General features: G+C 38.3%; 1 protein-coding gene across 2 annotated transcripts in view; it reads left to right on the top strand.

Annotated features, from left to right (window-relative positions):
* LOC126468396 (tubulin polyglutamylase TTLL5) overlaps positions 1–17026 on the top strand; it is a 231063-nt gene that overhangs the window by 137217 nt on the left and 76820 nt on the right. For both annotated transcript variants that reach the window (XM_050096547.1, XM_050096546.1), the window contains exons 5-7: positions 4948–5161; positions 5359–5615; positions 13537–13736. In XM_050096547.1, the coding sequence (XP_049952504.1) occupies positions 4948–5161; positions 5359–5615; positions 13537–13736 (671 nt within the window). The remainder of the gene's footprint in view (positions 1–4947; positions 5162–5358; positions 5616–13536; positions 13737–17026) is intronic.

Below are 17026 nucleotides of genomic sequence, written 5' to 3'. Positions count from 1 at the left end.
CAGGTACTGAGGTCATGACTGCCATATTGTAGAGCATGTTCTGCAACAGGATACTTTGTGTTGCCAGTATACACCCTCTGCCTGTGCCCATTCACCCTTTGATAACTGGGTAGTAGTATTACCAATGTGAAAGACCAAACAGTGTTTACATAAAAGCTGGTACATGACATATGTTGTTTCACAGATAGCTCTCCATTTGAAAGTATACGTTTTATCAGTTATAGAGTTGGTACAGGTGCTGATAGGAGGGCGTAGGGCAAGACTTACAGTGGGGACAGTCGTGGAGGCAGGAGCCACAGGGTGCAGAAGCAGCAGAAGGTCTGACAAGGATATTGTGGGGATTGGGAGGGTGGCAATAGGCAATTCTAGGTGTGGTGGGCAAAATGTTGGAGTCTGCATCTGAACAAATATGTTTGCCTCAAATGCAAACACTATATGAGAGTGAATGTTTGAGATGAGAAGGATGTCAGCCATCAGAGTGTTGTTGTTGATTGTTAGTAGTTTATATGTGAACAGAACTGTGTAGCTGATCCTGAAGTGTTTCAAGGTGGCTTGGGCTGTGTGGTGGTTTGTTATAATTCACCTCATACACAAAACGTGTAAATAAGTTGCCACCTGAACACAGTGAATGTTGCTTACTGAATATTCGGTTGCCATTAAATATTATTAATAAGGTTCCAGCTAGTCTATGCCCTGAATCTGTGTGCCTTCTTCCTCCATCTTGGCTCATACTTTGCCTGCTTAAAGGCTGCAGATAAAACTGCTGAAAGTTAACTTATCGTTCTCATTCAATCCACCACATAAGTAAGAAGTGATATTCAATACACCTTCTTATATTATCTTCAAAATTACAACTCAGTACATGATAAGTTAGGACAGGTACCAGCTCGTATACTGCCTTTGTACTGTGTACATAACAAATTTGATATGGAGCTTAATAATTAACAATTACAATACATTTATTATCGTTGAAAGTTCACATCCTTGGGTTTCATGGTGCTCTTTCTTCCGCACCGTCTGCTCCATGGAACTCCTATCTCTGCTTCAGCAGGTAGGGTCATCTGACTGCTACTCACTTCCATACAGTCACTGCATCATTAGCTCTGGCATGAGCATCTATGATTTAAAACACCTCCCAACAGTGGGGTGTTCTCCATTTATCAACTACTGTCACAGCATCTTTTCTCTTACAAATGTATTTAAGGACGTGTTAACTCTCATTCAAGGAATGCAATGAATCACTACAACCCTCATTGAAGATGAGATTAACATTAAGGAAAGTGCATGGGTTTCAGGATAGGACCATGTGAAATTTAATTAGTGAGTGAACTCTCATTTCCTACACCTCACCAGTCTTTTCCCTTCATCATTATTCCTACCTCTTCAGCCCTTCTGCCAGAAGGAGCCACTGGTTTCAAAAGTGTGCAAATTTCAGTATCTTTATATGTGCATTACCACTGCGTGGTAAGTGGACTTTGTTTTTACCTGTTGCATTACATTGCATTTTCAAAGATTGATTATTTTCAGTGTTTAACACATTGACTGCCACGTGAGTTAAGTATAACTAACAGGAAGTGGTTTCTTCGGGCCACGTGAAGTAAATACAACTCACAGACATTTTTCCATTTAAAGCTCCGTGGTGCAGTTGTAGCTCACAGAAGCATGCTGTGACTCTGTGTTGTAGTAGGTTATGGCCCCAGTAACAAATCATGTTTGTGGCCTACGGTTTTCAAGAGCTCAAGAGTAGTTATTGACATTTGAATTCATGAATTACACATAACTCACATAGCTCGCTTATATTGGACTTTTCTTATTATTATTATTTATTTATTATTTAGTTTGACATATTACTTACACTGTAGAGTTCAAATCACATACATTATTCAACTCTAATTGCAACAACAATGAAACTGAAAAATTTGGGTCATTCCACTTTGTTTCTCAAACACCTGTATGCACTGTGCTTTATCAAAAAACACTGTGCAAAAAGATGAGTCACAATTCTTACATTTCCATGCAGTTTGTTCGCATTTTTTGACAACTTGCTCTCGTCCAAATTCATTCTTCATTTTTTCGTAGCACACTGTACGCCTACGTCTGGCTGCTCCCATGTTCACAAGTGCACAACTGCAGGTAACGCGGTGGCTTTGGTAAAATATGTCTAGGGCGCATCGGCATCTACTTTATGGAGTAGCCTGTCACTTCCGCTTTGAATTCTGTGATTGAGATCTTCTAGTTATTGATGTATCGGTAAATCACATGAGCGTTTACCAGTGCTGACCCTGTCAACAATTCTTCGGAATTAATCTTACGCCTAGACCTACAATTAAGAGACAATGAACCATAAGGTACTAAATAAGAATCTTCATTAATAACAATAATTTCGGACAAATGTACAGTACGAAATGCCAAAACTTCACGAGATGTAAAACTTTCCAATCCAGTCCTAGAAGCATCATGACAAACAACAGCAGTGAATGTAATCCAACCATTACCTATACTACTAGACTCAGATGATTTAGCAATAGAAAAATTCAATTTTAGACCTAAAAAGTATTTAGGACCTGACAATACAATTATACTTGCAATCTTCTTCAGGTTGGATACCTTCTTACTGGTACCTGGCGCTGGAATGGAACCAAAAGTGCCAGAAATATTCAACTTCATTTGGTCAGGAAGATCTGTAAAAGACTTTGACTGATTATAGTCAATTATCATTGCTGGTTTTTTCTTTGTGCCCTTCCTGGTTTGAACTGCTTCTTCTTCTTCTTCTTCTTCTTCTTCTTCGTCTCATGCAGACTTCTTTCCATGGCACAACTGCACATTGAAATCTCTGTGGTAATTTATCAATAAGAGGTTGAATTTTGAATAAGTGGTTTCCCGGTGGGCACTGGTTGTTGTTAGAAAAATGCCACATACGTAAAAGCAATTCAAATTAATTGCGTGACATACCATTTTTTACATCATTGTGATAGAGCATATTTCTTGACCAATAAATTGGAATCCTTGGTTTTACATTTAATGACATCAATCACAAAAATCCTAAAAATTGTTCCATTTCAGTTTTGCTGACATCAGTCCACTTTTTCAGTCGTGAATTAATAGTTACTAAATGACTTTCTACATCTTGTTTTGCAAACAAATTAGTTTGTTGAGTCATATATTCTAAAATTTCATCAGTTACCAAATATTTGAAGAAATTGTATGGTGTCTTGCCTTTGAGAGTTAGTGCGACAGAAGCATTTACACCAGAACTAGAATGAATAAATGTAAAGATTTTCATATTTTTACCCGTAACTGGCCCCCAGACAATCTCATTAGAATTTGTTCTAAGAGTGTTGCCCTCATCTTCAGAACTTCCTGATGTTGCACGTACTTCAACTGAACCTGAATCAACTACAGTAGTTATAGCACTAACATGGTTAGAGGTGCTTTGTTGCCTGGTTTTTACTGCTGTGAAGTCTGGTTCTTTGACTGAATGTGTACATAAAACTCTTCTTCCTACCTTCACTGGTGTGATTCCATCATCAGAACTTCCAGTTTCACTTCCAGTCTCCTCTGGTAAAAATTCATCTGAGCTATCACCAAATAAGACACAGAATCTTCATCATTTATGTCCATAACTTCATCTAAAAGCTGCTGTGCATGCCTTTGTTCATCTTCATAACTTCTAAGAGACATTTTCTTCTGCCACAGTATCACTTTGTTACAGAGAAAACAACACTGAATAAAGACTGTAGCAACAATGCAGGAAAGCAATAATGGAACTTACACAAATCATGCTGTGGAAAGAAAAACTGACAGGAGTACAAACCTAAAATTATTAGCAATGTAGCAAATGTAACTCTCACAAAAAATTAAAAAAGGGTACTAAAATGCCAAATTTTCACTTTATTTGCACTTAACAAGTTTACTTGGAGCAAACTAAGGCAGGATATTGAAAAAAGGTAAATGGCTCAAAGGGGTCAGTAACCCAACTATACCGTGGCAGTCAGTGTGTTAAACTATGATTTTTTTTTACAAAATAATAATTTAAAAGTCCTACAATATTTTTCATATAAATAAATATCTCAGTGTCTTAGTTGACAAGCACAGTAACTGCAATGAATTAAAATTTTTTAGACATTGCCAGAAAAATTTCGTAGACATTGTCAGATGATATTGCTAAAATTTTATGTTTTTTAAAAAAAGCCAAGGGCATATCCAGCAAGGACAGCTGAACCCACATCCTGTCTCCCCAGATTAACGAATGTATCAGTTAAATATCAGGTTGAAGTACGTCAGAAAATGTGATGGATATTGACTAGCGTTAAGTGTACCAAGAGCCCTTTGTCATGAAAACTCAAAACTATACCATCATTCATCACGAAATGAGCTCGACCCTCCCCTCCTGCCCCTTCCCTTCCCCCTACTCATGTCAGAATCCTTGTACACTCTTGAAATAGTTACCTGCTGTTCATTTTGGATATTAACTGCTGATTGAAGACTGCAACACAACAGTGTCAAAGCACAATATTTAGTGTACAAATGCTTATTGGCAACACCCAGTGAGCAACACATTCCGCAGGAACACTATTAAATTAGTATATCCAGTGAGCTGCTGAGTTCGTAGTTACCAAGTAGAGGACATATACCATCATTTTTTTATGTCATCTGTAGTGAGTGTTATCAGCAAGACCCAAACATTCGAACTCATGTTACTGAATAGGGGGAGGCAGTCAGATGTAGAAGCTGGGTGATGAAGGGACTGTTTAGTTTATATACTGAGAAAATGATTGTATAGAGTGTGTGTGTGTGTGTGTGTGTGTGTGTGTGTGTGTGTGTGTGTGTGTGTGTGTGTAGAACATAGTGCACTCAGTAACTGTAAACATTTTAAATACTTTTAAACAGTTCCTTGAAAGCACACACACATTCTAAATGAATGAGAGCGAATTTTCTCTCTTATAGGTCTTTTGAACTGACACGTAAGGATCGGTTGTGCAAGAATGTAGAGAAGATGCAGATGCTGAAGGGGGCAAAACATTTTGATTTTATCCCACAGACCTTTGTGATGCCAGCAGAATATCGCGAGTTATGTTCAAGTCACCACCGAAACAAAGGTCCATGGATAGTAAAGCCAGTTGCCTCATCACGTGGCCGTGGTATCTACATTGTTAATAGTGTGAGCATTACTCTCTCGACACATCATGTATATTTTTTGTTGAGTAACATTAACAAGTGCTAACATCTGAACAGCTGAGTCTATATTTCAAACACTAGATATTGAAGACAATGCCTCTATTTACTTGAGCCTTATTCAAGTCAAAGAAATTAACCCTCTTACTAATGCAATTCCTGAAATGAATCTTCTGATTTCAGCCAGAACAGGTGCCTTTAGAAGAAACAGTAGTTGTTGCAAAATACATTGACAATCCTTTGCTGGTTGATGGACACAAATGTGATTTGCGACTCTACGTTGTTGTAACATCGTATGATCCCTTACTTGTCTATTTATATGAAGAGGGTCTGGTACGCTTTGCTACTGTGAAATATGACTCAGGTGGCAAACACCTATGGAATCCATGCATGCACCTCTGCAACTACAGTATCAACAAATATCACTCTGATTATGTTAAGTAAGTGCTACTTCTAATCATCTAATATTTACCATACCTAAGTATGTCTGTTTTTGTGTTGCTAGTTCTGAAAGTGTGCTAGTGTTACATTTATATGCCTAAATGACTGATCCAGTTAGTAAGAAGAGTGGCTTTCAAATGTAATTTGTTTGATGGCTTAAGAACAGGTCAGTGGTAGAAAAAATTGTCAATTCCAAAATACTGGAAATGTTCCTGAGTGATAGATGGTAAGGAATAAATTTTTATCCCAGCATTAGTCAGTGTCACATGTGTAAATTTTTCATACAGTATCGTAGATTTAATTGAAGAAACTATTTTTTTATCATAGAAATTCTTGAGCTGCCTCTCAACATGTTGAATGCTGGATTAATTTTGTTCAGTTTTCGTCACAAAACTGATATGCCCTGTTTGTTCCTTTTTCCTCCACACTGTTTATGTATGTTGGAATTTCTGTAGTACAGTTTTGAACTCATTATTTTCTAGTTTGCTACTGTGCTTTCCAAGTTTTCTATTGCATTGTAATCTGTCTCTTACTTGTTACCTGAGACCATGTTTGTATCAAAAATTTTATTAGCTGTCTGTGTAAGACGGCGAATAAAGTTTATATGACATTGTGCTGGGACCAATAGGTTTTTCATTTATGAGCTCCCTTTACATTAGTTGCATTGCAGTAGCTGGTCATATGAAGCCTATTGGACAAAATTTTCCTGTAAGGGATCAGAACATTGTCACTGTCTCCTGTCTGAAGACTGTTTTAATGTAGCTCACCACATTACTTTATCCTGCATGAGCATCTCCATCTGTGCATAACGGCTGCAGTCTACATTCGTTTGAATCTGCTTACTGTATTCATCCTAGGTCTTCCACATTTTTTTTACCCCCAACATTTACCCTATTACTAAACTGACAATTGAGTCATGTTTCAGGATGTATCTATCAACTGATAATATTTTAGTAATTTGAAGCCATAAAACTGTTTTCCCCAATTTGATTCAGCAGCTTTTCATTACTTATTCTCTCTGTTGTTCTTATCTTCAGCTTTCTTCTGTGGTGTCACATTTCAATAGGTTGTATTCTCCTGTCTAAAATGCTCGTTGACCACATTTCACTTCCATACAAGGCTGTACTCCGTATACCTTTAGAAGAGACTTCCTAACACTGAAATTGATATTAGATGTTAACAAATTCCTCGTTTTTCAGAAATGCTTGTCTTGCTACTGCAAGTTTGCTTTGTATATCCTGTCTCCTCAGCGATCTTCAGTATTGTATCTGGCCAAATAGCAAAATGTATCTACTATATTACTTTTAGTGGGTCACTCTGCAGCTCATGGTCTAGTGGTTAGCATTACTGCCTCGAGATTGTGGGATTTTGATCTTGATTCCTTGTCATATCAGGGAATTTCTTTGCTCAGAGATTGGGTGTTTGTGTTCTCATCATTTCATCTGGTATTCATTGACACAGAAGTTGCCAAAGTGGCATCAAATTGAAAGATGTGAAGTACACTGTCAAACAACGCCATACAGGGTCTCCCGGCCAATAATGCCAGGTGATCATTTCATTTCTTTTATTGCAGCATTTATTAATATAATTCCCTCAGTGTTGCATCATTTAATTTAAATACATTCCTTTTGTGTACCATTGGTTTACTTTTGTTGATATTCCTCTTTATAACCTGTAGTGAAGACACTATCCACTCTGTTAACCTGCTCTTCAAAGTCCTTTGCCAAATTTGACAGAATTACAATGTCATCGGCAAGCCTCAAAGCTTACATTTCTTCTCCCTGAACTTTGGGGTAATTCCCTTTCCAAAGTTCTTGGTTTCTTTTACTGCTTGCTCAATGCACCAACTGAATAACATCGGTAACAGGCTACAACCCTTTTTCACTTCCTTCCCAACAACAGTGTGCCCTTCATGAACAACTGTTTAAGAACATCAGGGTAGTTTCTGTACAAGTTCTAGATAACTTGTAGCTCTAGTATTTTATTCATCCTCAGCAACTGCAGTTGTATATATTGAAGTAATCAGCAACCAGTTGCATTAAAAAAAATTCTTATCCGGTTCTATGAACCACATGACCACAGCATTTTGCTGTATGCATCTTACTGTTGACACTCAAAAATAATGTGACCGGTATAACTTTCTGAAAAAGGGCACAAAGTGCCTGAAAGTGATTAACAATTTAAATTTCTTTTATGCAACTGATTGCTGATTATTTCAATATATAACCTTTTGCTTTCTGTAATTTATCACCTTCAAAATTTCAAATTATATGTTCCAGCCAACACAGTCAAAAGCATTTTTCCAAGTCTGCAAGTGCTGTAAATGTGTCTTTGGCTTTCTTTGCCCTATCTCCTAAAGTAAGTCATAGGACCAATATTGCCATATGTGTTGTTAAATTTGCTTGCAGCCAAAACTACTCTTCCCTGAAGTTGGCTTTTTCAAGGTGTTCCTTCCATCTGTAAATAATTCATGATGGTATTTTACATGTGTGACGTACTAAACTGATGGTTCAGCGATACACCGACCCTCAACTCTTTATTGAGAATTGGTATTATTACATTTTTGTTTAAGTCTGAGGCAGTTTTGCCTGTTTCATATATCTTGCAGACTAGGTAAACGGTATTTCCACAAATCCGAATAATTCTGAAAGTAGGTCGTACACTCCAGGGGCTTTCTTTCAGATTACATCTCTCTCAAATTCTTCTGCAGTATTGTATCTCCCATCTCATCTACTACCTGCTCCATTTATGCAGATTATCCCTCTCATAAGGGACCTTAGGAAAAGTGTTATACAAAATCTCGATTAAAAAGAGGACATGAAATGAAATTTGTCTATGGCATACCTTTACGGCTGAGAAATGAAGGTACTTTACAAGGGGTGCTAAATGACCTTCCCCCACCTGCATACGTAGTTCAATATGGCACTGCATGTATGTGATTAATGTTGCCAGAGTACTAAATTTCATAGTGGATGTTCTTGTGCAACTTGTAGACATGGCAGCATTTGTGAAATGTGGCACTGGGATCTTCTGCAAGCTGTTTGTGGGTCTCATGTTTCAGTGTAGCGTGGCTTATTGTTCATGGTGTTACATGTGATTTTCTTCTTCCAGTGCTGTTTTATTCAAAGGACATATCAGTATTTCTTCATGAATGTATGAAACAGATGGATGACGAAGAACTAACACTTGGCTGGTACCAGCATAATGGGACAACATGCTGTTCATCTGAAGAGCTTATGACTGGTGGGATCATTTTTCCCTGACTGTGGTTTCCAAAGTATTATGGCCCCCATGGTCACTGACTTGATCTCAAAACTTTTTTGTGTGGATCACCTTGAGGTATTGTGTGCAAGAACAAGCCATGCACAATCAAAGAGATGAGAACATTCACTCCAAAATCCAGGCAGTCATGCCCAGGACTCTGGCAGTAACAATCGTGAATGTGCAGTGCATTGTTGAACTGTGTGTACAGGTGAAGGGAGATCATTTCCAGCACCTTTTGTAATGTACCTTCATTTCTCAACCTTGAAGGCAGGTCATGTACAGACTTGGTTTCATATATTCTTTCATCAAGATTTTTATAATATATCTCCCGGGTTTCCTTATGGCACATATTATCCTAATGCTTTAAAGTTTATTTCTTTTGTATAGTTCCTCTGTGTATTCCTCCCTCCTTTCTGCTTTCCCTTCTTTAGTAAGTACTTGCTTGTCATCAGATCTCGTGACACTCATACTGCTGCTTCTCTTTTCTCCAAAGATCTTTTTCAAGTTTGTTGTAGGTAGCATCTATCTTTCCCCAATTATACACGCTTCTATGGACTTAAATTTATGCTTTACCCATTCCTGCATAGCCATTTTGCATTTTTGCCTGTCTAATTTTTTAGAAGTTTGTATATGTTCGCCTGCTTTATTTGCTGCATTTTTATATTTTCTCCTTTTGTCAATCAGAACATGTTAGCTATTAATAATGCTAACATACTTCTTGCTCTGGCAAATTTTTGAGTAATTCAGTGCTCAACTGCTATTGTTACTTCTCCTTAATCAGTATTGATGTTTGTGCTTCAGTTTCATGTTAACATTTTGTTAATGTGATGATCGTTAGCATGGTCTCCGGTTCAGTGTAAGAACAGGTAAATATAATTTGGGGATGTTTGGAGTAGCAAACAGCTCATTAATGGAGCTGGATTTTCTGCTGGTGAAATTATAATCAAGTGATGTGTATTATGGCCCATAAATTGGTGTCATGAGAGGAGAATCTTAATAATCCTCATTTCCACAGACTATATTTGTTCAGTGTTGACCACATCCAGAAATAATCACATGGTGTAGTAGGTGTGTGGAGGTGGAGAATGCTGTTATCCAATGAACATTTATTACTAAGAACTGTTATGTTGAAGAAATATGTAGGGGGACTTTATACAGGCATGAAACTTGAAGACAAATTAATGAAAGGGAAGAGGAATGGAGTGAAGATGAGATAGTTGATGTGAATCTTAGATAATGGTTTGATAAAACAGTGAGTGACATATGTCTAAACAAAGCATTCCTTCATAAATATTCAGATCCTTGAGAAAACCAGTGTTCACTAAACTGCTTCCCCTGGTATGCAGAATGAGACATACTAAATACCCTCAGAGAGAGAGAGAGAGAGAGAGAGAGAGAGAGAGAGAGAGAGATAACACAAACACCAAAGGTGGAGGGTAATGACAAATTATAATCTACAGAAGAATGAAACAGCAGGTAGAAAGGACCTGAGGGATATAAATAGTTCTTGAGAAATTTAAGAACATGCGAGGCAATACTAACATTAAGACTACCTTAGAAAATACGATGCGGAAAGGTAGATCTACATTTGAAATATTTTTAGGTTTAGAGAAAGCTCATGACAGTGTTTACTTGAATACATCATTTGAAATTCTGTATGCAATTTGTATAAAATACAGGAAGTGGAAGGTTATCTACAACTCATAAAAAACATACTTCAGCTATAAGAAACAAATCTATCGTGATTGTATACTACCGAACGTAAAATCCATCAAAATGTAAAATTTATTAATACAAACAAATCTTTTAGTTTGTAATTTATAAACTGACGTATTCAGAAGAATAATCTGTATGATGTCCAGAAACTGTATTATTTCTAGGGATTGTATTTGATTATTCGATATTGAATAAATATTATTATTATTATTATTAAAGGCCATGAAAGGGTAGTAGTATTTAAAAAGGGAGTGAGAGAGGGTTGTAGCATATCCCCCTTGATATTCAATCTGTGTGTGAATGAAACCAAACAAAAATTAGGAAAGGGAGTTAAAGTTCAGGGTGAGTAAACAAAAACTTAGAGGTGTGTCAAATTCTTTCAGATGAGAAAGAATAAAAGATCAGATAATGTCTTGATAAATGCAATGAAATTTTAAATGAAACAACTAGTTCACTGTTACCAGTCACAAAGGTTACTGGTAACAGTGAACTTGTTGTTTCATTTAATGTCAGTAACAGTCACGGTAAAGCCTAACCTAAAAATGTTCGCATTTAAAGGCAATGAAATTTACTCATATTAAATCAGGTAATTGGGAAAGTAATAGGTGAAATCTGTTATTTGGCGAGCAAAATATCTAATAAAGAGGATATAAAATTCCACCTGGCAGTAGCAAGAAAATTTCTGAAAAAGAGAAATTTATTAACATTAAAGAAATTTATATCTGTTGGGAAGTTATTTTTGGACCATAGCTTTGTGTAAAGTCAGATGTGGGTGATAATCACTGCAGACCGGAAAATAGCTTTTTAAATTTGGTACTGTTGAAGAATCCTGTTGAACAGATATATATAAGTACTGCTTTGAATTGGGGATAAAATTGTTTCCTGGGAGATCTAGACCATAATAAAGAGAGGGGGGGGGGGGGTGAATGTTAGTCATAGTTGTGGTCATCCTTAGCACCTCAAACTTTAATGCAAGCAATAGGCTAATGAGGTAAACAAATATTGAAAAGTAATATTTGCATCATATACCTGTGTACATAGCACTTGATGAAGCCTGACTTTGTGGTATAATGTTGGGCCTCATTCTGTTACACTCGTGATAGTAGTATTTCTACTGAACACTAATGGAATACTGTCAAATTAAATCATGTGAGCTGAGGAAATTATATTAGGAAAAATTGTTAAGAGTTTAAGTACATAGTTCCATCACCCATCTGTCACAGTAGTAAATGAGAATAGAATGATATCCAGTTACAGTTAAAGATAATAGGAAGATCGTCAACTTGTTGAATTATTAGGCATGTTAATGTGTCACCAGAGAAGAGTTTTGTAAATTATTGGCTAACTTAAGAAGTATAAAGTGGTATTAGTGTGAGGGAGCGTTTTTGTTAAAAAATGTATCAGGCAGGATTCTTAGCAAACTAAGTATGCTAGTGAGAGAGAATGCTCTGTAATATGTGGATGACCTGTACAATGGAAGAAACATTCAAATTCACAAGGCTGTGATGGATGGTCACTGAAATATTATTGCTAATAGCAGTCTGAAAACAGTTTCATGATCAGAAGAGATAAAAATCCCAAAGTAGTCCGGAGGATGCCACAAGTTGTTGTTAATCTCAATGAATTCATTCTATATGAAAGTTTTTTAAGGCTGGATTAACTTAAGTCTGCAGATGTCCTGTTATAGTGTGTATTGCTGCCTTGAGGGTGGCCTTTGCTCTAGAAGCCTAAATCTCTCACAGGCTCAACAAGTGTGATACCTTCCATAAGAAAGGCGCAAAGATTAAAGCACAAAGATTAGTAGCAGTAGTAATTTCTGGTCATGTTGAGCTCAAACTGTGATGCTGTCATTGATAAAAGTGTAGGAGATTATTTATATTTATAAATAACAGGTGTGTGTGTGTGTGTGTGTGTGTGTGTGTGTGTGTGTGTGTGTGTGTGTGCAATAACAGAAAAAATGGTGGGGACTTTATAAGTCCCCACCATGTTTTTCTGTTATTTGTGAATGCTAATCTTAGGAACTACAGTGAGGATTTTGACTTGTTTCGCTAATAGATAGACTGATTCACAAGGAAAGCTGATGGGTACAGGAGATAGGCCTAAGGCTGCCCAACCATAGTGCCAGGCTGTTGTGAGCTACTGCTACCGTGAGGCTGGTGCATGCAACAGAAACATTTTGCGATACAGCACTTAAGTCAGGCAGAGCAATTTGGCATGGTAGCTCACTGCTCCCATTATTGCCATGAGATGTCACTCCAAGACACCAATTAAATATGGAACACACATTATTTGTGCCTCCTGAGAGCATATGTGGGGTTTGCTGCTATATTGTTTGTTATGAAGAATTGATGATATTCAGTTACCTAACATTGTTCGCAGAATTCTAGTCCAAACTCTGTTCATTGGCCTGTAAACAAAATTACCGCTATGAAAGACAAGTCCAGCAACAATGTATATGCAGTTATTATTGACCAGTACATTAATTATAAACTCCATATTGAACTTAAACATCTTCTAGTCCATGTACCTAGTAATGTTTATTCTCATGGTAAGCTTCAAAGGAATGAATATACAAATTGTCCCATAAAATGGTATTGATTTCACTAAAATGTATCAGCATTTCTTTCAGAGATATTTAGCAATGTAGTTAGATTTGAACAAAGACTGCAGTTAACAGTAGATTAACAGAGAAACTCGGAGGAAACTAGTTAAAGAAACCAGAAATAAACAGAGCTCATCTCACAGAAACTAAATAGTTTTTAACAGAGTCTGTTCATAAAAATAGACATTGGAAAGCAGAATAATTGTAAGCAAATTATTCTGTAATGGTCTAAAATTGAAGGCAATAATCCAAATGCATAACATTGTTGAGCCGAATGAGGTATAAAACTCTACCTCATTTTAAAATTTAATTGCAGTAAGTACTTCTTTGCATTTTAGGAGTGATGACCCTGAGGCTGAGGACGTCGGTCACAAGTGGACACTGTCAGCTTTACTGAGGCATTTACGTGCTGCAGGAACTGACACTGCACTCTTGATGTCAAGAATTGAAGAAGTCATTGTAAAGTCTATTTTAGCTTCAGCACCACCAATTGTAGCAGCTTGCCGGATGTTTGTCCCACATACACACAACTGTTTTGGTGAGTAAACTGCAAAGTTTTTACTTCCTTCTCTTGTCATAATCATTTATGGTAATTCCTGTATTTTTAAAAAAATGGTATTGAGGAGAACTCATTTTGAAAATTTGCATAATTTTTCTAAATGGTGCTAAAAGGCCGAGCTGACTCTCTCGCATGTAGTTACACTATTATAACAACCTTCATGAGCAAGCAGACTGAAACATTTATTTAGATGTCATGTAGATTAAACAGTGAGGACTCTCTGAATTCTGGACTTTCACAGTTGGAATATGACATTGGAAACAAAGTTGCTCTTGTAGCTTGGGCAGTTTGTTGTTGTTAGGTCAGTGGCCTTAAAGATGTTTCATTCTTGTGGTTGTATTGCAGGCCAAAGAATTAAATGATACAGGCTTATGGTTTCCTCCCTATATTTTCTATAATATTTTTTATTTATTTATTTATTTATTTATTGTTCCGTGGGACCACATTTAGGAGAAGTCTCCATGGTCATGGAACGAGTCAATACATGAAATTATAACACGGTTGTAGAAACAGATAAAATGAAATATAAGAAACATATTCAGGTGACAAGTCGTTAGTTTAAATAAAGAAAATCAAGAATGTAACACTGGAATTTGCTTAATTTATAATATAATATTTGTGACTAGAAAATGCACTTAAAGATGAAAAGCTTTTGACAGTTGTTGCTCATATCAAGTTGATAGTGACAGCTTCAAGTACCATGGGGATTGATTTTAAGATAGCTACGGTGATGGGATCTGAATCAAGCACTTAATATACTTTCACAATATAGGTGATACTTCATTGGTCACTTTAGTAGTCTAACTTGCAGTGTTGTCCCTTCCATTCTGCCTGTATATTTTCTTAATCCAAAATCAGTAGTAAAAGTATGTTTAATGCTAAGTAGGAAGGAGAAATTGCTTGTGAACATTCTTAGGTGTGTGTGTGTGTGTGTGTGTGTGTGTGTGTGTGAGAGAGAGAGAGAGAGAGAGAGAGAGAGAGAGAGAGAGAGAGAGAGAGAAAATCAGCAGCTCCAATTATAGGTATCTTCTTCAAGAAAACAATGAGAGAATTTATTTCTATATTATGTGACTCAGTAGTAAAGACAATTGACACATTTTCTTGAGAGATGGGGTTCATATATCTTCCTGGCCACATTAAACCACATATGATTTCCACAAAGAGCTTTATTAGCCAATGACACACACACACACACACACACACACACACACACACACACACACACACAGTCTCTGAATTTTCAGCAGTAATCTGCTGGATTGTGTGGTGGTGATAATGAGGCAGCATGGGTTGGGGAAAGGGAGGGACACCAGGGTAAGGGGGTGGGCTGGGAAGATGCTGTGCTGTCTGTGGGAGCTTGCAGGGATGGAAGGGGAACTGGTTGCTAGGTGCAGGAGCCAGCCATTTGTGGGGGAGGGGAGAGAAGTAGAGAAGGGGAAAAGACTAGTACGTGTGTTGGTGGGATAGAAGGCATTTGTAGTACAGAAATGGGAGCAGGGAAGGGGATAGATAGAGGGTGGACTAGCAAAGGTTGGGACCAGGGGGGTTACATGATCCTAAAGTATATTGCACTGAGAGTTCCCACCTTCACAGTTCAGAAAATCTGGTGTTGGCTGGAAGGATAATGTTGGACACTGTGTTCAGCAACTGGTGGTCCAGCTGTATCTTGCTAGGTGTGGCATTGGCCGTTCATACAGACAGACAGCTTGGTAGAGGTCACGCCCACGTAGAAAGCAATACAGTGGTTGCAGTAATGGTCCCCTTCCAATTTTTTTCCACAAGTTTTTCTCTCACCGGCTCTTCTGGAATGAGTTAGCACTTCACTCAATGCCCCTCACATTCAGGAAAACTGTATCCCACAGTATTCTGTGCTAAGTGTCACACTCTTCTGTGTAGCCATCAATGGTCTTGTAACCTCTGTTGGACCTTTGTCTACCCTGCCATTGTACAGCAATGATTTCTGCACCTGGTGCAGCTCCCACTCGGTAGCTGCTGAATGCCAGCCCCAAGGCGCCAACTGACAGGCCTCTGCATGGGCCACCTCCCATGGCTTTCAGTTTTCTCCCTCCAAAATGCAGGTTATGCATTTATGTCATTTACCCACAGTACATCCCGATCCCGAACATTATTTAGGTGATGAGCTCCTCGATGGGTAGCACAGTCCTGTTTCTTGGGCCTTAATTTTTGATAAAAAGCTGACATGGCTGCACCATATTTGCCACCTAAAGACTACGTGTGTGCGAAAGTGCAATGTTCTCCACCTCCGGCGCCGCACATCTTGGGGTGCAGACCATATGACTCTTTCCATCTTTACTGTGCTCTGGTCTTGTCCAGACTAGATTATGCTAGATTATGGTAGTCAGATGCATGGCTCAGCAGCTCCTTCCACTTTGCAACTGCTTGACTCTGTTCACCATTGTGGGGTGTGTCTATCTGTTGGTGCCTTTCGCACTAGTTCCATTGACAGTCTCCTCACAGAAGCAGGATTCCCCCTCTATACAAATAAGGCGGAGCCAACTCTTGGTTTCTTAGGCAATCCCCATTTGCCAATTTCCTGACCATCCTGTGTACACTGTCCTCTTTGCCAGTGAGGGATGTCTCCTCGTGACACCCACTCCTGGGAGGGATTGCTGGTTGGCATGTGTCTCACTTCCCCCTGGTCGAGATCTCCATCTCCACTCACTGGAATGCACCACACATCTTTCCTCCCATACCCCCCCCCCCCCCCCCCCCCCACCATGGATGGTGCCTAGACCACAGATTAGGAGAGTCTATTCCAGGGTCCAAAGATATGTCGCCCCCATTGTTTCCGGTGTCTTGTATGAGCCATCCTTGCAGAGTTCCAGGGTGTTACCATCTTCTACACTGATGGTTCTAAGACAGTTGATAAGATGGGATCGCTTTCATGTCTCCTACTGGCTTAGAACACCCTTTATTCCTGGGATCATGTAGTGTGTTCATAGCAGAGATTCTAGCCATTCACAGGGCCCTCCTTTTTGTTTCTCAGGCTTCCCTCCACAGTGTTTTAATTTGTTCAGACTCCATGAGCAGCCTGCAGATTATTGACCGATGCTACTTTCATCTCCCTTTGGTCTCTGCTGTCCATGATCTTCTCTCTGTTCTTGGCCGTGCTGCCTGCTCAGTTGTCTTTCTCTGGGTCCCAAGTCATGAGGGCATCCCAGGGAATAAACTGGCTGACTGTTTGGCTAGAGAAGCAGATACTAAACGCCCCATTTCCTTTCATGATTCCAGCTGCGGATATGCGGATT

Source organism: Schistocerca serialis, chromosome 1 (assembly GCF_023864345.2).
Source record: "Schistocerca serialis cubense isolate TAMUIC-IGC-003099 chromosome 1, iqSchSeri2.2, whole genome shotgun sequence".
In the NCBI taxonomy this organism is placed as follows: domain Eukaryota; kingdom Metazoa; phylum Arthropoda; class Insecta; order Orthoptera; family Acrididae; genus Schistocerca; species Schistocerca serialis.
The sequence above is the reverse complement of the archived record's forward strand: the minus strand, read 5'-3'. Positions and strand labels throughout refer to the sequence as shown.